We start from the raw sequence: 23,502 nt of genomic DNA, 5'->3' as shown, positions 1-23,502 counted from the left end.
GTGTGGTGCTGAGCGTACAACGAAGATCAGTTAACCCTGTGAGGAGCTGAGCGAACAACGAAGATCAGTAAACCCTGTGTGGAGCTGAGTGTACAATGAAGATCAGTTAACCCTGTGTGGAGCTGAGCGAACAACGAAGATCAGTTAACCCTGTGTGGAGCTGAGTGTACAACGAAGATCAGTTAACCCTGTGTGGAGCTGAGTGTACAACGAAGATCAGTTAACCCTGTGTGGAGCTGAGTGTACAACGAAGATCAGTTAACCCTGTGTGGAGCTGAGTGTACAACGAAGATCAGTTAACCCTGTGTGGAGCTGAGTGTACAACGAAGATCAGTTAACCCTGTGTGGAGCTGAGTGTACAACAAAGATAAAAAAAAGCAGGAGCAGGCAGCTTCATCCAAAATAATATTCAACAACTCTTGATATTCTGTACATTTATTTACATTAATCTATCAACAAAGAAGCATCACATTGTTTAAGTTTGTCTGTATAATTTCGAGACAGTTCAGTACAAATTCTCCCAAAAAGAAGAGAACAGTATCTCAAATTTACATCAATATGTCACAGCAATAACCCAGTGGTGTTCCTGATACAACAGCAAATGAGCTGAGATCACTGTTATGAGACAGTTGTGGATAATTTACAACTTCTATCATTACTTGAGCAAGTTAGTCAAGACCCTGTTCATCCAGAGATCCATCATTCAGATAATTACATTCTGGAGTGTCTATATCATGTTTAATCACGACATCACTAATTTTCAATGAATCATATTATTCCAAAATGTCTTAACCTGCACTTGTCCTTGGAACAGTTTCACTGAATATATTCCCCATGGAACTTCAGTTCCTTTGCTACAGATAGTCTGAGGCCAGAATGGCTGGATCTAGGAAGATCAGTTGAACTAATTTCACTGGCAACAGTACCGCCTGGATAATCATTTCACTGAAAATATTCTCCATGGAACGTCGGCTCTTTTGTTACGGATACTCTGAGGCCAGAATGGCTGGATCTAGGAAGATCAGTTAACCTTTTGTGGAGCTAATTTCACAAAAGGTTAACTGCCTGGATAAACATTTCACTGTAAATATTCCACAGGGATCTTCAGTTCTTTTGTTATAGACACAAGTTGCTTCTGACAAATATGTAGACTTCTCTGCTTCTATGTCATCTGCAGCCATTTGGAAATGTCTGTGAAATGGGATAAACTGCACTGTGCCAATGCCTTAATGCCCTTTCAAGCAGATATTTTCCTGGAACTGAACACTTTGATGCCATTCTGTAAAGATGCCCGTGCGTATTTGGTAAGAAGGGCGCCCACGTCAACTTTGTCCGTCGCCACGTCCCTGGAAACAACAAGTGTGTTGATGACCATGCATTCAAGCAGTGTATTACTGATGAACTGAAGCTAATGACCATGCATTCAAGCAGTGTATTACTGATGGACTGAAGCTAATGACCATGCATTCAAGCAGTGTATTACTGATGGACTGAAGCTAATGACCATGCATTCAAGCAGTGTATTACTGATGGACTGAAGCTAATGACCATGCATTCAAGCAGTGTATTACTGATGGACTGAAGCTAATGACCATGCATTCAAGCAGTGTATTACTGATGGACTGAAGCTAATGACCATGCATTCAAGCAGTGTATTACTGATGGACTGAAGCTAATGACCATGCATTCAAGCAGTGTATTACTGATGGACTGAAGCTAATGACCATGCATTCAAACAGCGTATTACTGATGGACTGGAGCTAATGACTAGTTTTATACCTTATCAGCAATAGTCCCAACCTCATTCAAATCAGATCTAATACTCTGGATAGATGCTCATGATGTCAATCACTGCATTGTCTTGACCAGACTCGATTATTTACCGACCCCTGTCATATAGCTGGAATATTGCTGAGTTTGGTGTTAAGGAACAAACAAACAAACAAACAAACAAACAAACAAACAAAACTCTGATAGGATACCTCTCGGCATCATGATTTGAGGACACTCCCATAGAAGATCAATCAGTGACAACGCTTCTAGATATTTGGTACAAGGGAGCAAAGCAATCAGGCAAGCATATCTGATTTCTGTATCTCAAAAACCAATATTATCAAGGAGTTCCAAATGCAAAAATATATAGGCCCCATCCACAACACCAAGGAGGCTGTCGGAACAAACTTGAGAAAAGTCATGTTACCATCCATTTAGATGCAAAGTCTCACCTTGAGTGAATATTATTCTAATCCAGGCCTCAACTATCAACAATCTCATTAAAATCAGATCTAAGTTCTCGCTGCCGCTAAACAAAGATCTCAGGACATCCCATTACGGGTCACGTCAGAACCACTATTCATCTGACCAATCAAAGCATTGCTTACTAGATCATAAAAGTGACAGTCAGAATGTGTTTTCTAATCATGCAACCTCGAATATGTTAACACGGGCTATTCCGAACGACAATTACGTCCCGTACGACTGATTCCATCAAAATTATCGTCTATCTCTCGCTTCCGTGGGATAAACATTTGAATGGAGGAGGCGTTGCACTGTACGTGTGAAGCACTGCCATACAATTGCAACCATATATCAGACATTGCGGAATGTTTGTTTGTTCAGTTTTCAAAATTTTAATCGAAAACATATTTTTCAAGCGTAGTCTGAAATGGAAGTCGCCAGGTTGAAACGAGTGCCGTAAAGCTCGAGAAAGCTGCTTTCTAATTGGCTGATGTCGACTTCTTGTTAGTCATTTCAGTGATCAGTCAAAATTTGCAAAATGTCCTTCTGACGTGACCCGTAATGCGATGTCTTTAGACCTTTGTTTAGGGGCAGCATGAACTTAGATCTGATTTCAATTAGATTGAGAATAAAAAGTAATTTTATTCTTCATTCCACATCCAGTGCAATATAGATCCTACCCATGGTTACACTGCTGCCGCCATGCTGACTGTACTCACTTAATGTACGGAGTTATCTCCTCTCTAGTCCACTTCTTCCTTGTTTGGAACAAATACTCGAACCTGGAACAGAGCATTTGTCTTGATAATGGAAATCCGACAAGGAAAAGACTAATTCAAACTCAATTCATGAAGTGAGAAAAATTAAAACTGCAAGGTTCCATAGTTTGTCTGAACTTCTCTGGAATATACAACTCAAAAATGTTTAGGACCACCCGATTCTTTCATATTACTGTAATAAATATGTGTTCCTTAACCTTTTTTGAGAAGTATATATGCAACATTAGATTATAAAGGGCATATGCAGCACAAGGTTAAACAAGGATATAAAACAGTTTTAAGATTCAACAAAACAGTATGGCACATCTGTATACATAGAAGAAGTGCAACGATTCAAAAGGCAACGGTATGATACGCATCAACGTGACAGTCCTTAAGACGAAGTGAACAACTTGCCGAGTGTTCAGAACCAACGCTTATCTCCGTGGCAACTATCGCATTCCGCACATCTTCCCGAGGCAAAGGAGTTAACTGTCTATAAAAGTCCAGTTGCCCCCCTTACTAAACAGAGCTGGAATTTCTGGGCTCAATCACAGCACCACCAGTGGCTATTACGAGTTATGTCCGTTCTCTATCCCTCCTACTGACCAATCAGATTCCATCTCTCATATCACTTGCATTTGCTTTAAACAAAATGGTGGCGTCCAGTCAAGATGATCTTATCAATTATCAAGATCTGTATTGTTATAAAACGGGTCTTACATCGCGAAGTGCATCAAATCACTTGAGCACCTTGATTAAAAACATAAAAAGATTTGAAAATATCTGTTGATGCCCAGTTGAGAGTACACATACTTTGCAAAACCTACAGTTGACTGAAATCTACATCTTGAAATCCATTTTGTTTACGAACCGGATGTCTAGTTCATTACGCGATTTTCACTGGACTTTGCATAGACTCGTTAGTCATGACATAATTCCAGCCTAGTTCAGCAAGGGTGGAAAGTGGATTTTTTTAGTCAGTTAACGCCCTTGCTTCAGGAAGATGCATTCCCCATGGCAGCGTATGCCAATGTTCACGTGATGGCACAAAGATGTGTTATCATGTTAGCTGTGTTACTTGTGTAGTTAGATACATGAAATAATGGCGACAAACTGTTTGTTACATGTTGACTTTCTGAGTCCATTACAAATCAATCAGGAAAGCCAAACTGATCCCAAGCAGATCACAAAGTAAGATAGGGTTATTCATTCATTACGCAGCAAATACATATCGAATACCACCATGTATCACCATGTACCACCATATGTTGCTTGTTTCTCGTTTAACCCCGCACCCAGCAATATTCCAGCTATATGACAGCAGTCTGTAAATAATCTGGACCATCCACTGGACCAGACAATCCAGTGGATGACATCATGAGCATCAATTCACGCAATTGGGATCAATAAAATGCATCAACCAAGTTATCGAGCATGACCGACCGATCCCATCAGTGAACAAGCATCGTCGCCTTTTACAGCAAGCTTGGGTTGCTGAAGACCTGTTCTACCCCGGATCTTCACGGGTAAGGTCCAGATGTATCTTATCGATGGCCACTCATCATGGTGGATCAGTTTCTGTGTCCTGTTTCAGCCATAATACCTTCATAAATGGGTGCATATGAAAGTCATATGTCATGGCAGGGTTGAAAGTAAAAGTAACGCCACAAAACGTTTCAAAAGTTATTTCACACCACATGCTTACTGCATACCAAGTTTCATCAAGACGTATGCAAAACTGTCCGGGTATTTGGCAAAAAATGACAATTTCAATATGGCTGCCATGGTGGCAGATCACTTAACACCAAATCCATCTGACCTCTCTGCTGTGTCCTCTGGGAGGTCCTCTGCTGTGAAGTACCAGATAACGGGGGGAACGCTGTCCTCATCTATCAAAGCCATGCCCTGCAATACACAACACAATACAATGACAGAAAGGCTACGGACAGGATGGAATTTTGTGTGTGTACAAACAAGCTATATCACAACTCCAGTTGGTATTGACTGGTGTGGTAACAAGTCATATCCCACCTCCATCAAGTAGAGGCTTGTGTGCTGATATAACTATATAAAACATGCACAAGTGCAACTTATTATTGAAAAATGTGTGTCTGACTAACCTTCACTAACCATATTTCACCTTTATCTGATACAGGCCAGTATGCTAACAAGCCATATCTCACCTCTATCTGATACAGGCCAGTATGCTAACAAGCCATATCTCACCTCTATCTGGTACAGGCCAGTGTGCTAACAAGACATATCTCACCTCTATCTGATACAGGCCAGTATGCTAACAAGGCATATCACACCTCTATCTGATACAGGCCAGTATGCTAACAAGGCATATCTCACCTCTATCTGATACAGGCCAGTATGCTAACAAGCCATATCTCACCTCTATCTGATACAGGCCAGTATGCTAACAAGCCATACCTCACCTCTATCTGGTACAGGCCAGTATGCTAACAAGACATATCTCACCTCTATCTGATACAGGCCAGTATGCTAACAAGGCATATCACACCTCTATCTGATACAGGCCAGTATGCTAACAAGGCATATCACACCTCTATCTGATACAGGCCAGTATGCTAACAAGGCATATCTCACCTCTATCTGATACAGGCCAGTATGCTAACAAGCCATATCTCACCTCTATCTGATACAGGCCAGTATGCTAACAAGGCATATCACACCTCTATCTGATACAGGCCAGTATGCTAACAAGGCATATCTCACCTCTATCTGGTACAGGCCAGTATGCTAACAAGGCATATCTCACCTCTATCTGGTACAGGCCAGTGTGCTAACAAGACATATCTCACCTCTATCTGATACAGGCCAGTGTGTTAACAAGACATATCTCACCTCTATCTGATACAGGCCAGTATGCTAACAAGCCATATCTCACCTCTATCTGGTACAGGCCAGTGTGCTAACAAGCCATATCTCACCTCTATCTGATACAGGCCAGTATGCTAACAAGCCATATCTCACCTCTATCTGGTACAGGCCAGTATGCTAACAAGACATATCTCACCTCTATCTGATACAGGCCAGTATGCTAACAAGACATATCTCACCTCTATCTGATACAGGCCAGTATGCTAACAAGACATATTTCACCTCTATCTGATACAGGCCAGTAAGCTAACAAGACATATTTCACCTCTATCTGATACAGGCCAGTGTGCTAACAAGGCATATCTCACCTCTATCTGGTACAGGCCAGTGTGCTAACAAGACATATCTCACCTCTATCTGATACAGGCCAGTATGCTAACAAGACATATTTCACCTCTATCTGATACAGGCCAGTGTGCTAACAAGGCATATCTCACCTCTATCTGGTACAGGCCAGTGTGCTAACAAGACATATCTCACCTCTATCTGATACAGGCCAGTATGCTAACAAGCCATATCTCACCTCTATCTGATACAGGCCAGTATGCTAACAAGCCATATCTCACCTCTATCTGGTACAGGCCAGTGTGCTAACAAGCCATATCTCACCTCTATCTGATACAGGCCAGTATGCTAACAAGCCATATCTCACCTCTATCTGGTACAGGCCAGTATGCTAACAAGACATATCTCACCTCTATCTGATACAGGCCAGTATGCTAACAAGGCATATCACACCTCTATCTGATACAGGCCAGTGTGCTAACAAGCCATATCTCACCTCTATCTGATACAGGCCAGTATGCTAACAAGGCATATCTCACCTCTATCTGATACAGGCCAGTATGCTAACAAGGCATATCTCACCTCTATCTGATACAGGCCAGTATGCTAACAAGCCATATCTCACCTCTATCTGATACAGGCCAGTATGCTAACAAGCCATACCTCACCTCTATCTGATACAGGCCAGTGTGCTAACAAGGCATATCTCACCTCTATCTGATACAGGCCAGTATGCTAACAAGCCATATCTCACCGCTATCTGATACAGGCCAGTATGCTAACAAGACATATCTCACCTCTATCTGGTACAGGCCAGTATGCTAACAAGGCATATCTCACCTCTATCTGATACAGGCCAGTATGCTAACAAGGCATATCACACCTCTATCTGATACAGGCCAGTGTGCTAACAAGGCATATCTCACCTCTATCTGATACAGGCCAGTATGCTAACAAGGCATATCTCACCTCTATCTGATACAGGCCAGTATGCTAACAAGGCATATCTCACCTCTATCTGATACAGGCCAGTATGCTAACAAGCCATACCTCACCTCTATCTGATACAGGCCAGTGTGCTAACAAGACATATCTCACCTCTATCTGATACAGGCCAGTATGCTAACAAGGCATATCTCACCTCTATCTGATACAGGCCAGTATGCTAACAAGGCATATCTCACCTCTATCTGATACAGGCCAGTATGCTAACAAGGCATATCTCACCTCTATCTGATACAGGCCAGTATGCTAACAAGCCATATCTCACCTCTATCTGATACAGGCCAGTATGCTAACAAGACATATCTCACCTCTATCTGATACAGGCCAGTATGCTAACAAGGCATATCACACCTCTATCTGATACAGGCCAGTATGCTAACAAGGCATATCTCACCTCTATCTGATACAGGCCAGTATGCTAACAAGCCATATCTCACCTCTATCTGATACAGGCCAGTATGCTAACAAGACATATCTCACCTCTATCTGATACAGGCCAGTGTGCTAACAAGCCATACCTCACCTCTATCTGATACAGGCCAGTGTGCTAACAAGGCATACCTCACCTCTATCTGGTACAGGCCAGTGTGCTAACAAGACATATCTCACCTCTATCTGATACAGGCCAGTGTGCTAACAAGGCATATCTCACCTCTATCTGGTACAGGCCAGTATGCTAACAAGCCATACCTCACCTCTATCTGGTACAGGCCAGTGTGCTAACAAGGCATATCTCACCTCTATCTGATACAGGCCAGTATGCTAACAAGGCATATCTCACCTCTATCTGGTACAGGCCAGTATGCTAACAAGCCATACCTCACCTCTATCTGATACAGGCCAGTATGCATTCCTGCAGGAACACACTGCTGCCACACTTGCAGGAACTCATCATAGTGGAACTGTAACAAAGGCAACAGAAATGTAGTAGAGTAGAGCACAGGAATACTACAATCAAGTGATCAAGTCACAGATCTGATGCTGATCCTTTGTTTGCCTTCATCTTACCGGTGCTGGCAGGTTTCACCACAGTGGTCTACTGTCCATGCAGAGTCCAATCACAATCGTGTAACGAAATCGACATTCTGGATTTGCAAAGGATGTGTACCGTCAACTGGGCGTCGACAGATATTATAAAAATATTTTCACATTTTTAATCAAGGTGCACCAGTGATGTGATGAGTTTGTGGGGTAAGACCAGTTTTATCAAAAGATAGATCTTGATCATCGATCAGATCGTCTTGACTGGGCGCAGCCATTTTGTTTGAAGCAAAGTTAAGTGATATCAAGGATGCAATCTGATTGGTCAATAGGAGGGACATAGAAGGGACAGTACTAATAGCTACTGGTGGCGCTAAAATCAAGCCCAGAAATTCCAGCCTGAATACAGGCCATATCATGTAAAACTTATCACATACTTTCCCTACAAAATAACATCAAATAAAAATATTATCTTATTAATTCTGTATGACGTAGTGCAAAAATGCAGTTACTTAATACACTAATCATACTAATTTGACAAACCGAGCATTTACCGAGAATATTAATCCAATATTTTATGCTTGTTAGATACCTCTCTGCTTGATGATTTGACAAATCCGCCAGACAAACTTTCTAATCAGCCAATCAGTGTTGAGGCTTCTGAATTCTCAGTATGGACAAGAAAAGTATTCAGAGCAGCCAATCATATTTCTGTATCATAAAAATAAACAGTTCCAAACGGAAAAATAAAGGGCACACTATTTCCTTGCTGAGAACATTTCATAAAAGGGTTTGGACAAGTCCAAATTCACTACACGGGTACCCAACCCCATGTTACCTGACCCTCCCTGGGTATGTGCTGTAGGTCCCCAGCAAAACATATTTAGATACACGCAAAACATGATCTGATCATGCATACACTGAAGTTGACTGCAGCTTTAGCATTATTCAAACAAATATAAATCAGAAGGAATGCGTGCTTAGTCAGTGAACATTAGCGACTTGTAGTGTAACCATGGCGTTACAGATACTATTAGGCCTGTGGGTAGTCGGTCCTACTCAGTACCCTCCCGACCTGAGTTTGCTCAGTGAGTGAGTGAGTGAGTTGGGTTTAACGCCGCTTTTAACATTATTCCAGTTATATCACGGCGTGTCAGCTTAATGTGGGAGGAAAGCCCGAAGTGATGCAGGTCTCAGACGTTTACCACTTCGGTGAAACCCACGAGCACGGGTATGGTGCTGACAAACCTAGAAACATAATCGGGGTGAACCGGGATTCGAACCCACAACCATAGGTTTCTGGCGTGTCATCTCAAGCATTCTAAGGCTAAGAGGCACTGGAGTACACAACCTGATTTAACTGAAATTGTGAAGGTTTTCATTTGAAGCACAAAATTACACTGTAGTTTCTTTGTATCTTTGAGTCTACCAACCTTCCCAGAATTCCTCAGTGTCAATTCAGCGAAGAACCTGCAGATTTTGTCTTCATTAAGGACATACACAGTGTCTGAAGGAGAAGATTGCGAAATTAACTTTATGTGTCTAATGCCACATTAGTTGATCCACTGAAGTACTGAGTGAGTGAGTGAGTATGGTTTTACGCCGCTTTTAGCAATATTCCAGCAATATCACGGCAGGGGACACCAGAAATGGGCTTCACACATTGTACCCATGTCGGGAATCGAACCCGGGTCTTCTGCGTGACGAGCAAACGCTTTAACCACTAGGCTACCCGACCGCCCCCACTGAAGTACTGATGGACATGAATAAGGAACACTTAGTTTTAAACACAGTAAAATGCTATGCTAGTTCCCTGCCTTGTCTACCAAATACACGTTGGAAACAATGCACACACAAAAATCTAAACATTTGATTCTGACGTGTTGAATTTGTGTATGCACTATTTCAAGTGTACTGACAAGTAAAGCCTATTTCCTAAATTTTTCATTGGTCCCTTATTTGTTTCAATCAGTATGTTCATAACTGCAAGAATAATTTTGTGCATCATGATACAAATATCCATATTAATATGCAAGGTATGACACACACTTCCATTTCAATATGTGTATTCTGTGCATTTCCATATCAAAGTTTGTATCATGAAACTTAGGTACATATTAATATGTGTATTAAGAATATATATGTTACTGCTTACACGTGTAATACAATGCATACATAAATGTATTAACACTTTAATCTAACTTCAAAAGTCCTCATCTTAATATTTATGACTGCATATTATGCATAATGTCCCAGAACATGTACACAGTAACTTCAGACCAGACCCCAGAACAAGGCATTATAACATTGACCTAGTCTCTACAGCACTGACACAAGACTTGAGAACATGTACACAGACCCCAGAACAAGGCATTATAACATTGACCTAGTCCCTACAGCACTGACACAAGACTTGAGAACATGTACACAGGAACTTCAGACCAGACCCCAGAACAAGGCATTATAACATTGACCTAGTCCCTACAGCACTGACACAAGACTTGAGAACATGTACACAGAACCCAGAACAAGGCATTATAACATTGACCTAGTCCCTACAGCACTGACACAAGACTTGAGAACATGTACACAGACCCCAGAACAAGGCATTATAACATTGACCTAGTCCCTACAGCACTGACACAAGACTTGAGAACATGTACACAGGAACTTCAGACCAGACCCCAGAACAAGGCATTATAACATTGACCTAGTCTCTACAGCACTGACACAAGACTTGAGAACATGTACACAGAACCCAGAACAAGGCATTATAACATTGACCTAGTCCCTACAGCACTGACACAAGACTTGAGAACATGTACACAGTAACTTCAGACCAGACCCCAGAACAAGGCATTATAACATTGACCTAGTCTCTACAGCACTGACACAAGACTTGAGAACATGTACACAGAACCCAGAACAAGGCATTATAACATTGACCTAGTCCCTACAGCACTGACACAAGACTTGAGAACATGTACACAGTAACTTCAGACCAGACCCCAGAACAAGGCATTATAACATTGACCTAGTCTCTACAGCACTGACACAAGACTTGAGAACATGTACACAGAACCCAGAACAAGGCATTATAACATTGACCTAGTCCCTACAGCACTGACACAAGACTTGAGAACATGTACACAGTAACTTCAGACCAGACCCCAGAACAAGGCATTATAACATTGACCTAGTCTCTACAGCACTGACACAAGACTTGAGAACATGTACACAGACCCCAGAACAAGGCATTATAACATTGACCTAGTCCCTACAGCACTGACACAAGACTTGAGAACATGTACACAGAACCCAGAACAAGGCATTATAACATTGACCTAGTCCCTACAGCACTGACACAAGACTTGAGAACATGTACACAGAACCCAGAACAAGGCATTATAACATTGACCTAGTCCCTACAGCACTGACACAAGACTTGAGAACATGTACACAGTAACTTCAGACCAGACCCCAGAACAAGGCATTATAACATTGACCTAGTCTCTACAGCACTGACACAAGACTTGAGAACATGTACACAGACCCCAGAACAAGGCATTATAACATTGACCTAGTCCCTACAGCACTGACACAAGACTTGAGAACATGTACACAGACCCCAGAACAAGGCATTATAACATTGACCTAGTCCCTACAGCACTGACACAAGACTTGAGAACATGTACACAGACCCCAGAACAAGGCATTATAACATTGACCTAGTCCCTACAGCACTGACACAAGACTTGAGAACATGTACACAGACCCCAGAACAAGGCATTATAACATTGACCTAGTCCCTACAGCACTGACACAAGACTTGAGAACATGTACACAGACCCCAGAACAAGGCATTATAACATTGACCTAGTCCCTACAGCACTGACACAAGACTTGAGAACATGTACACAGGAACTTCAGACCAGACCCCAGAACAAGGCATTATAACATTGACCTAGTCCCTACAGCACTGACACAAGACTTGAGAACATGTACACAGTAACTTCAGACCAGACCCCAGAACAAGGCATTATAACATTGACCTAGTCCCTACAGCACTGACACAAGACTTGAGAACATGTACACAGGAACTTCAGACCAGACCCCAGAACAAGGCATTATAACATTGACCTAGTCCCTACAGCACCAACACAAGACTTGAGAACATGTACACAGACCCCAGAACAAGGCATTATAACATTGACCTAGTCCCTACAGCACTGACACAAGACTTGAGAACATGTACACAGACCCCAGAACAAGGCATTATAACATTGACCTAGTCCCTACAGCACTGACACAAGACTTGAGAACATGTACACAGGAACTTCAGACCAGACCCCAGAACAAGGCATTATAACATTGACCTAGTCCCTACAGCACTGACACAAGACTTGAGAACATGTACACAGACCCCAGAACAAGGCATTATAACATTGACCTAGTCCCTACAGCACTGACACAAGACTTGAGAACATGTACACAGGAACTTCAGACCAGACCCCAGAACAAGGCATTATAACATTGACCTAGTCCCTACAGCACTGACACAAGACTTGAGAACATGTACACAGTAACTTCAGACCAGACCCCAGAACAAGGCATTATAACATTGACCTAGTCCCTACAGCACTGACACAAGACTTGAGAACATGTACACAGACCCCAGAACAAGGCATTATAACATTGACCTAGTCCCTACAGCACTGACACAAGACTTGAGAACATGTACACAGACCCCAGAACAAGGCATTATAACACTGACCTAGTCCCTACAGCACTGACACAAGACTTGAGAACATGTACACAGGAACTTCAGACCAGACCCCAGAACAAGGCATTATAACATTGACCTAGTCCCTACAGCACTGACACAAGACTTGAGAACATGTACACAGGAACTTCAGACCAGACCCCAGAACAAGGCATTATAACACTGACCTAGTCCCTACAGCACTGACACAAGACTTGAGAACATGTACACAGGAACTTCAGACCAGACCCCAGAACAAGGCATTATAACATTGACCTAGTCCCTACAGTACTGACACAAGACTTGAGAACATGTACACAGTAACTTCAGACCAGACCCCAGAACAAGGCATTATAACATTGACCTAGTCCCTACAGCACTGACACAAGACTTGAGAACATGTACACAGACCCCAGAACAAGGCATTATAACATTGACCTAGTCCCTACAGCACTGACACAAGACTTGAGAACATGTTCACCTGTGTTGTCCCCCTGGGATGTCCTGGGGTCCGTGTAACACTGCACCACATGCTCCACCAGGTGCCTGCAACGCAAGATGTAACACGGTCAGAGGGTACGCAGAGGGGATATATGATACTGTAAGCCATCTTCCCGAGGCAAGAGAGTTAACTGACTTTAAAAGTCCAGTTTCCACCCTTGCTGAACTAGGCTGGAATTCCTGGGCTTGATCGTAGCGCCACCAGTGGCTATTACGAGTTATGTCCTTTCTATGCCTCTCCTATTGACCAATCAGATTCAACCTCTCATATCACTTGCATTTGCTTCAAACAAAACGGTGGCGCCAAGTCAAGACGATCTGATCGATAATCAAGATCTATATTGTGATAAAACGAGTCTTACATCGCAAGTGCATCAAATCACGTGAGCACCTTGATTAAAAACATGCAAAGATATAGAAAATATCTGTTGACAACGAGTTAGCGGTGCACATGCTTTGAAAAACCTGCAGTCGACCGAACCCTGCATGACAGTTTACAAACCGGATTTCGATTTCGGTGCGAGATTTTGATTGAACTATGCATAGACTCGTTAGTCCAGCCAAAATGTAACTTCATAATACCAGCCTAGTTCGGCAAGGGTGGAAACTGGACTTTTATAGTCAGTTAACTCACTTGCCTCGGGAAGATGACTGTAGGCATACATCACCATGGTGAGGTCTTAGATTATTGCACTCATATAGCGAAGTGCATGCAAGTATGTGTGTGTGTGGCTGCTTGTACTAGTCCCGACTGATGCCGATTTAATAGTGCTAGCCCACTGAGATAACATGATGCAGTTGAACATGAATACCCCTCTCAGACACAGTATACTGACTCCAAGCTGACCAGTCCTTGTTTTAGCCCCTTAATGCCGAGGCGCCAGGCAGGGAAACAAGTACCATCTTTTAACATATTTTGGTATAACGCAGCTGGGGATCGAGCCCCGGACCTTCAGAGCTCCGGGCAGACGCTCTACAACTAGACAAGGGAGGCGGTCCATATATATATAACAAAGAGCTGATATATAACAAAGAACAGTTCTAAACGATATATGACGTGGCCAGAGAGGTATTTAACTCTTTCAACACCAGTCAACCAGAAGTGTTTACTGCTGGGACACCGAGTTCCCAGAGGCTCTTGTGTGATAGATGAAGCCAACATTTATCAAAGAAAATATCTGCTTGTAAAATATATTTGCTACTACATGTTATACACTATTTGAAAGGTCTGATCCTATGGTTTATAAATATGAAAGTTATGCTTTTCACATTATTTAAAATAATGCATTTACAACTTAATTAAATTCGTTGTAAATAAAAAATGTACGCTAACACGTTGTTAACATCCAGATTAAGGACCAAGGAAGCGAAAACTTGACGATTTTCGGCAAATATATGATTTCATAATATCCACGTACCTATTTCTATTTTATTTTCATTGTTTACGTTAATGGAAAATCATTTTAAAAAGAATTATAAATAGTCTCTGTCATCACCCATTTCCCGATAACAGCGACTGTCCGCTCAGTAAAATGAAGAAATACCCCCGTTTTCGAGGTTTCGTATGAATAACACATTTGTCGAAGAATGGCATATGACACATCGCTGGAAAGCTTATTCCTTCATCTACACGCTCGTAACATCTACTGTTTTTTTTCCGTAGTTATAACAAGCGATTTCATTGGATTAAAATTGGTTTCTAATGACGCTTTCTTGCTGAAATCTGCTACAAGTTTCGTGATTGGTCAATTTTGAGCACGTGACCTAAGGCAGCCAATCAAATAACAGCTGTGATACCAAGCTCGTGTTCGATAAATTACAGAAGTTTGCGAAAGAATTTTGTTAAATCTTGTTATTCTGAACGTTTTGAGCAGGAAATCACGATATCTATTAAAAATATGGAACTTCGTGAATGTATCGTGCTAGGTTACGAGCTGTGACAAAGATTTTTCATGCATATATTTTTGCATTAAACGTTGTGTCCGAGCCGAGAATTCGATGTAACTTAGATGTAAGTTTGATTACTTTTAGATATATTTTTGTTGATTTTATATATTACTTTGTATAATATATTTAAAGATTTGTTTAAACCGTCTTTATTTTCCTCTTTGACGTGTTCGATGTGGACCGGTTGTCGAAATGTGTGTCCGAGAATTTTATTTTCAATAACATCGCGGGAAATAGTGAATATTTTTTTAATTTAACGATAAAAAATGTTAAATTGAAATGGAATATATATTTCAGACATTGTGAAATGTGATAGATTTAATAAATGAATGATATTACAGGTAGGTCCATAAAAATATAGTACTATTTTGACGTGACTACGGCTTGGCCGGATAACCGGCCTGCAGTGTCTGGGGACTCGATGCTTCTTGGCCGGATAACCGGCCTACGGTGTTGAAAGAGTTAACACAGTGAGAAAGGACCACACATCACTTAGTGAGGATACGAGAGGTGACTGAAAAGATCTGAGCCTAACTATGATGAGGATACGAGAGGTGACTGAAAAGATCTGAGCCTAACTATGATGGACTGGGTTGATGGAATTGGTTGCTAACTGATTTCAACATAATTCCCTCTGAAGTCAACACTTCTACTGATGATGTTGGAGTGCTTGGATCCGGTGTAGAAGGTGCAAGAGTCCCCCACAGCAAAAATGATGTCATCATCATTTGCATAATGCTCACCACAGTTCTTTCTTCAAGAAGAGATAGAAATCTGATGGTGTGAATGCAGAGAATGTTCAATGAGCTTAAGGCACAGTCATGCATTGCAGCCATGGCAACAACAGACTTATGCACAGATGCATTGTCCTGGTGGAACACCAGGCCTTCAGTGACTTTTCCATGATATTTAGCCTTGATAGCCTCAAGCAGTTGCCAAGGCACATGAGCATAACATGGCTCATTAATGTCCATGTCTTGTCTCTTCCTTAATGCCATGTATGCAGGCACTATAGACAGCTAACAGTAGCTCTGTATCCTGGCACTATACACAGCTAACAGTAGCCATGTATCCTGGCACTATAGACAGCTAACAGTAGCCATGTATCCAGGCACTACAGACAGCTAACAGTAGCCATGTATCCAGGCACTATAGACAGCTAACAGTAGCCATGTATCCAGGCACTACAGACAGCTAACAGTAGCCATGTATCTGGCACTATAGACAGCTAACAGTAGCCATGTATCTGGCACTATAGACAGCTAACAGTAGCCATGTATCCAGGCACTTTAGACAGCTAACAGTAGCCATGTATCCAGGCACTATAGACAGCTAACAGTAGCCATGTATCCGGGCACTATAGACAGCTAACAGTAGCCATGTATCCAGGCACTATAGACAGCTAACAGTAGCCATGTATCTGGCACTATAGACAGCTAACAGTAGCCATGTATCTGGGCACTATAGACAGCTAACAGTAGCCATATATCCGGGCACTATACACAGCTAACAGTAGCCATGTATCTGGCACTATAGACAGCTAACAGTAGCCATGTATCCGGGCACTATAGACAGCTAACAGTAGCCATGTATCCAGGCACTATAGACAGCTAACAGTAGCCATGTATCCGGGCACTATAGACAGTTAACAGTAGCCATGTATCCAGGCACTATAGACAGCTAACAGTAGCCATGTATCCTGGCACTATACACAGCTAACAATAGCCATGTATCCGGGCACTATACACAGCTAACAGTAGCCATATATCCGGGCACTATACACAGCTAACAGTAGCCATGTATCTGGCACTATAGACAGCTAACAGTAGCCATGTATCCGGGCACTATAGACAGCTAACAGTAGCCATGTATCCTGGCACTATAGAAAGCTAACAGTAGCCATGTATCCAGGCACTATAGACAGCTTACAGTAGCCATGTATCCTGGCACTATAGACAGCTAACAGTAGCCATGTATCCTGGCACTATACACAGCTAACAGTAGCCATGTATCCGGGCACTATAGACAGCTAACAGTAGCCATGTATCCAGGCACTATAGACAGCTAACAGTAGCCATGTATCCAGGCACTACAGACAGCTAACAGTAGCTCTGTATCCAGGCACTACAGACAGCTAACAGTAGCCTTGTATCCGGGCACTATAGACAGCTAACAGTAGCCATGTATCTGGCACTATAGACAGCTAACAGTAGCCATGTATCTGGCACTATAGACAGCTAACAGTAGCCATGTGTCCGGGCACTATAGACAGCTAACAGTAGCCATGTATCCTGGCACTATAGACAGCTAACAGTAGCCATGTATCCGGGCACTATAGACAGCTAACAGTAGCCATGTATCCAGGCACTACAGACAGCTAACAGTAGCCATGAATCTGGCACTATAGGCAGCTAACAGTAGCCATGTATCTGGTACTATAGACAGCTAACAGTAGCCATGTATCCGGGCACTATAGACAGCTAACAGTAGCCATGTATCCGGGCACTATAGACAGTTAACAGTAGCCATGTATCCGGGCACTATAGACAGCTAACAGTAGCCATGTATCCAGGCACTACAGACAGCTAACAGTAGCCATGAATCTGGCACTATAGACAGCTAACAGTAGCCATGTATCTGGTACTATAGACAGCTAACAGTAGCCATGTATCCAGGCACTATAGACAGCTAACAGTAGCCATGTATCCGGGCACTATAGACAGTTAACAGTAGCCATGTATCCGGGCACTATAGACAGCTAACAGTAGCCATGTATCTGGCACTATAGACAGCTAACAGTAGCCATGTATCCGGGCACTATAGACAGCTAACAGTAGCCATGTATCCGGGCACTATAGACAGCTAACAGTAGCCATGTATCTGGCACTATAGACAGCTAACAGTAGCCATGTATCCGGGCACTATAGACAGCTAACAGTAGCCATGTATCCTGGCACTATAGAAAGCTAACAGTAGCCATGTATTTAGGCACTATACACAGCTAACAGTAGCCATGTATCCTGGCACTATACACAGCTAACAGTAGCCATGTATCCTGGCACTATAGAAAGCTAACAGTAGCCATGTATCCAGGCACTATAGACAGCTAACAGTAGCCATGTATCCTGGCACTATAGACAGCTAACAGTAGCCATGTATCCGAGCACTATAGACAGCTAACAGTAGCCATGTATCCGGGCACTATAGACAGCTAACAGTAGCCATGTATCCGGGCACTATAGACAGCTAACAGTAGCCATGTATCCAGGCACTATAGACAGCTAACAGTAGCCTTTATCCGGGCACTATAGACAGCTAACAGTAGCCATGTATCCAGGCACTATAGACAGCTAACAGTAGCCATGTGTCTGGCACTATAGACAGCTAATAGTAGCCATGTATCCAGGCACTATAGACAGCTAACAGTAGCCATGTATCTTGGCACTTTAGACAGCTAACAGTAGCCATGTATCCGGGCACTACAGACAGCTAACAGTAGCCATGTATCCGGGCACTATAGACAGCTAACAGTAGCCATGTATCCGGGCACTATAGACAGCTAACAGTAGCCATGTATCCTGGCACTACAGACAGCTAACAGTAGCCAAGTCTCCTGGCACTATAGACAGCTAACAGTAGCCATGTATCCAGTCACTACAGACAGCTAACAGTAGCCATGTATCCAAGCACCATAGACAGTTTAAAGTAGCCATGTATCCTGGCACTATAGACAGCTAACAGTAGCCATGTATCTTGGCACTACAGACAGTTTAAAGTAGCCTTGTCTCCTGGCACTATAGACAGCTAACAGTAGCCATGTATCCAAGCACCATAGACAGTTTAAAGTAGCCATGTATCCTGGCACTATAGACAGCTAACAGTAGCCATGTATCCTGGCACTATAGACAACTAACAGTTGCCATGTATCCTGGCACTAAAGACAGTTTAAAATAGCAATGACTCCAGGCACTATAGAGAGCTTATAGTACTTCTATGAGAGGCATTTAGAAGTTGGAGTACTTAGTAAGGATAAGATTTATGAATGAACAACTTTTTTATTACACTTAGGAACAACGTTTCAGTGTAGGTTCTAAGAAGGTTATCAAGAACTTGCTTACAATACCCCTGTCTCCTGGCACTAAAGACAGCTGGCAGAAGTCATGTAGCAGGTAGCCATCTATGGGGTTGCCATGTGAGAGGTAGCGAAGTCGGGAGTAGCCATGTCAGAGGTAGCCAAGTTGGGGGTAGCCATGTCAGAGGTAGCCAAGTTGGGGGTAGCCATGTCAGAGGTAGCCAAGTTGGGGGTAGGCAAGTCAGAGGTAGCCAAGTCGGGGGTAGCCATGTCAGAGGTAGCCAAGTTGGGGGTAGGCATGTCAGAGGTAGCCAAGTCGGGGGTAGCCATGTGAGAGGTAGCCAAGTTGGGGGTAGCCATGTCAGAGGTAGCCAAGTTGGGGGTAGGCATGTGAGAGGTAGCCAAGTCGGGGGTAGCCATGTGAGAGGTAGCCAAGTCGGGGGTAGCCATGTCAGAGGTAGCCAACAGTAGCCATGTGTCTGGCACTATAGACAGCTAATAGTAGCCATGTATCCAGGCACTATAGACAGCTAACAGTAGCCATGTATCTTGGCACTTTAGACAGCTAACAGTAGCCATGTATCCGGGCACTACAGACAGCTAACAGTAGCCATGTATCCGGGCACTATAGACAGCTAACAGTAGCCATGTATCCGGGCACTATAGACAGCTAACAGTAGCCATGTATCCTGGCACTACAGACAGCTAACAGTAGCCAAGTCTCCTGGCACTATAGACAGCTAACAGTAGCCATGTATCCAGTCACTACAGACAGCTAACAGTAGCCATGTATCCAAGCACCATAGACAGTTTAAAGTAGCCATGTATCCTGGCACTATAGACAGCTAACAGTAGCCATGTATCTTGGCACTACAGACAGTTTAAAGTAGCCTTGTCTCCTGGCACTATAGACAGCTAACAGTAGCCATGTATCCAAGCACCATAGACAGTTTAAAGTAGCCATGTATCCTGGCACTATAGACAGCTAACAGTAGCCATGTATCCTGGCACTATAGACAACTAACAGTTGCCATGTATCCTGGCACTAAAGACAGTTTAAAATAGCAATGACTCCAGGCACTATAGAGAGCTTATAGTACTTCTATGAGAGGCATTTAGAAGTTGGAGTACTTAGTAAGGATAAGATTTATGAATGAACAACTTTTTTATTACACTTAGGAACAACGTTTCAGTGTAGGTTCTAAGAAGGTTATCAAGAACTTGCTTACAATACCCCTGTCTCCTGGCACTAAAGACAGCTGGCAGAAGTCATGTAGCAGGTAGCCATCTATGGGGTTGCCATGTGAGAGGTAGCGAAGTCGGGAGTAGCCATGTCAGAGGTAGCCAAGTTGGGGGTAGCCATGTCAGAGGTAGCCAAGTTGGGGGTAGCCATGTCAGAGGTAGCCAAGTTGGGGGTAGGCATGTCAGAGGTAGCCAAGTCGGGGGTAGCCATGTCAGAGGTAGCCAAGTTGGGGGTAGGCATGTCAGAGGTAGCCAAGTCGGGGGTAGCCATGTGAGAGGTAGCCAAGTTGGGGGTAGCCATGTGAGAGGTAGCCAAGTCGGGGGTAGCCATGTCAGAGGTAGCCAAGTTGGGGGTAGCCATGTCAGAGGTAGCCAAGTTGGGGGTAGGCATGTCAGAGGTAGCCAAGTCGGGGGTAGCCATGTGAGAGGTAGCCAAGTCGGGGGTAGCCATGTCAGAGGTAGCCAATTTGGGGGTAGGCATGTCAGAGGTAGCCAAGTCGGGGGCAGCCATGTCAGAGTTAGCCAAGTCGGGGGTAGCCATGTCACGTACCTGGGATAGAGGTCCTGCAGTGTGTCGCAACACTCGGTCATGTTGACCCCGGTCATCAGCCAGTCGTGCTCCTCACACAGCTGCAGGATGTGGTTCAGCACTTGCATCAGGAAGTCAAAGTCAAGCATTCTCCAGTGTCCTAGCAACACCACAACTCAAACATCATCATCAACCCTTCATGGGTCTGTTTACATAAAATCATCAGGGAAAGAACACGCCATATATTTCCCATAGTTGGTTTTCTGAGAACATTAACAAGATTATGGGTTTCCATAAGGTCAGTTAGTCTGTTGACGGAATGTCACAAGAAATTGTTTCTTACATCAACATAATGGAAGATATATTTATATTTAACACATTTATATGACAACACGCTGCTATTGGCCCCTTTACAAACAATGAAGCAGAGGAACAACTGGCCCGAGCTAGCCAATCAGCATGAAACAAATATTATAGGCAAACAAAACGTGTTTCCTATTTCTGAGTCTGGGGCTCCAGTCAGTCAGTCAGGAAACCCAAAACAACCCCATCCCCCCAAATTCATTGGCCTTTCCTACATACAGTTATACAATATGTATCTTTATTATATACTTCAGCGGGAAAAACTGAGTTTTCTGAAGTTGAGAAAAGTGATATTTTCACTGAACTGAACGTAACACTTAATATTTCACTGCAGTGAAAATAACACTTGATATTTCACTGCAGTGAACATAACACTTGATATTTCACTGCAGTGAACATAACACTTGATATTTCACTGAAGTGAACATAACACTTAGACAGAACTATTGTCACACAAGAGTTACCTCCCCTCAAATTGTCTCCCTTTATTGTGTCTCGCCCATACACAAACTGTTGACATCCTTTTGACGTTAGTTCAACATTGACGAGGCAAAATAATGAGAGATTGTCATATATGGAGTTAATATCGCTTCTTGTCGTTTGTTATTCTCTCTAAAATGTATATCATCATATCTAAATGTATGATAAGGAACTTTCAAGACACTATTTTTTATACTTTTGTTTATATTTTTTAAGATTTTGAAACCGCAAAACTACTTTTTAAGTCACAAATACAAGGGGTGGTGAACCGTCCCTGTGTGTTAGGTTGAGAGAATTTACGTTTCAAAGTTTTACATTTTGTAATGCAATGACTAATTTTCTGGTAGACAACCACACAAAATGTAATGTAATGTGCATCTGGTTGGACTGACCATCAATGAGACAGGCCTTGAAGGACTTGAGAGCTGCTGCAACCTCCTCCTCACTCGCTTGTACCTTCTCAAGCAACTCATGGTATGTGTACTGGAACCATCATCATCATCATCATCATCATCATCATCATCTCTATTACAAAATAATCACAATCCCTTTAATGTAAATATCAATATAAATGAACACATGCTTCCCATTATCCAGTGTCAATAAACCAAATGTGATTGAATTCCCTTTCCCACCCACCCCTAGACTGACCTTTCTCCCCGACCAACAGCAGACACCTTCCTCTCCCACACAGCAGACACCTTCCTTCCCCTCAAAGCAGACACCTTCCTCCCCAAAACCTAGCAGATGCCTTCCTCCCCCAACCCTAGCAGACACATATTCTCCCCACCCCCATCAGACGCCTTCCTCCCCCAACCCTAGCAGACATCTTCCTTCCCCACCCCCAGCAGACACATATTCTCCCCACCCCCATCAGACGCCTTCCTCCCCAAACCCCAGCAGACAGCTCCTCCCCCACCCCGCCAGACACCTTCCACACCCACACTGCAGACACCTTCCTCACCCACACAGCACACACCTTCCACACCCACACTGCAGACACCTTCCTCACTCACCCCAGCACACACCTTCCTCACCCACAGCAGACACCTTCCTCACCCACACAGCACACACCTTCAACACCCACACTGCAGACACCTTCCTCACTCACCCCAGCACACACCTTCCTCACCCACACAGCACACACCTTCCTCACCCACACAGCACACACCTTCCTCACCCACACAGCACACACCTACCACACCCACACTGCAGACACCTTCCTCACCCAAACAGCACACACTGCCTCACCCACACAGCACACACCTTCCACACCCACACTGCAGACACCTTCCTCACTCACCCCAGCACACACCTTCCTCACCCACAGCAGACACCTTCCTCACCCACACAGCACACACCTTCCACACCCACACTGCAGACACCTTCCTCACTCACCCCAGCACACACCTTCCTCACCCACACAGCA

At 43.3% G+C, this 23,502-nt stretch overlaps 1 protein-coding gene across 2 annotated transcripts in view; it reads right to left on the bottom strand.

Moving 5' to 3' along the window:
* Positions 1 to 419: 419 nt before the first annotated feature.
* Positions 420 to 23,502, bottom strand: part of LOC124133212 (sister chromatid cohesion protein DCC1-like) — a 31,281-nt gene continuing 8,198 nt past the window's right edge. For both annotated transcript variants that reach the window (XM_046497512.2, XM_048400519.1), the window contains exons 5-12: positions 22,466 to 22,556; positions 21,252 to 21,390; positions 13,421 to 13,485; positions 9,611 to 9,684; positions 8,021 to 8,098; positions 4,819 to 4,904; positions 2,958 to 3,020; positions 420 to 1,346 (exon numbers count right to left, since the gene is read on the bottom strand). In XM_046497512.2, coding sequence (XP_046353468.2) covers positions 1,238 to 1,346; positions 2,958 to 3,020; positions 4,819 to 4,904; positions 8,021 to 8,098; positions 9,611 to 9,684; positions 13,421 to 13,485; positions 21,252 to 21,390; positions 22,466 to 22,556 — 705 coding nt within the window. In that variant the 3' untranslated portion in view covers positions 420 to 1,237. The remainder of the gene's footprint in view (positions 1,347 to 2,957; positions 3,021 to 4,818; positions 4,905 to 8,020; positions 8,099 to 9,610; positions 9,685 to 13,420; positions 13,486 to 21,251; positions 21,391 to 22,465; positions 22,557 to 23,502) is intronic.

Source organism: Haliotis rufescens, unplaced genomic scaffold (assembly GCF_023055435.1).
Source record: "Haliotis rufescens isolate VD_foot unplaced genomic scaffold, xgHalRufe1.0.p SCAF_2, whole genome shotgun sequence".
Classification (NCBI taxonomy): Eukaryota; Metazoa; Mollusca; class Gastropoda; order Lepetellida; family Haliotidae; genus Haliotis; species Haliotis rufescens.
Note: the sequence above shows the minus strand (reverse complement) of the source record. Positions and strands in the feature narration are given on the sequence as shown.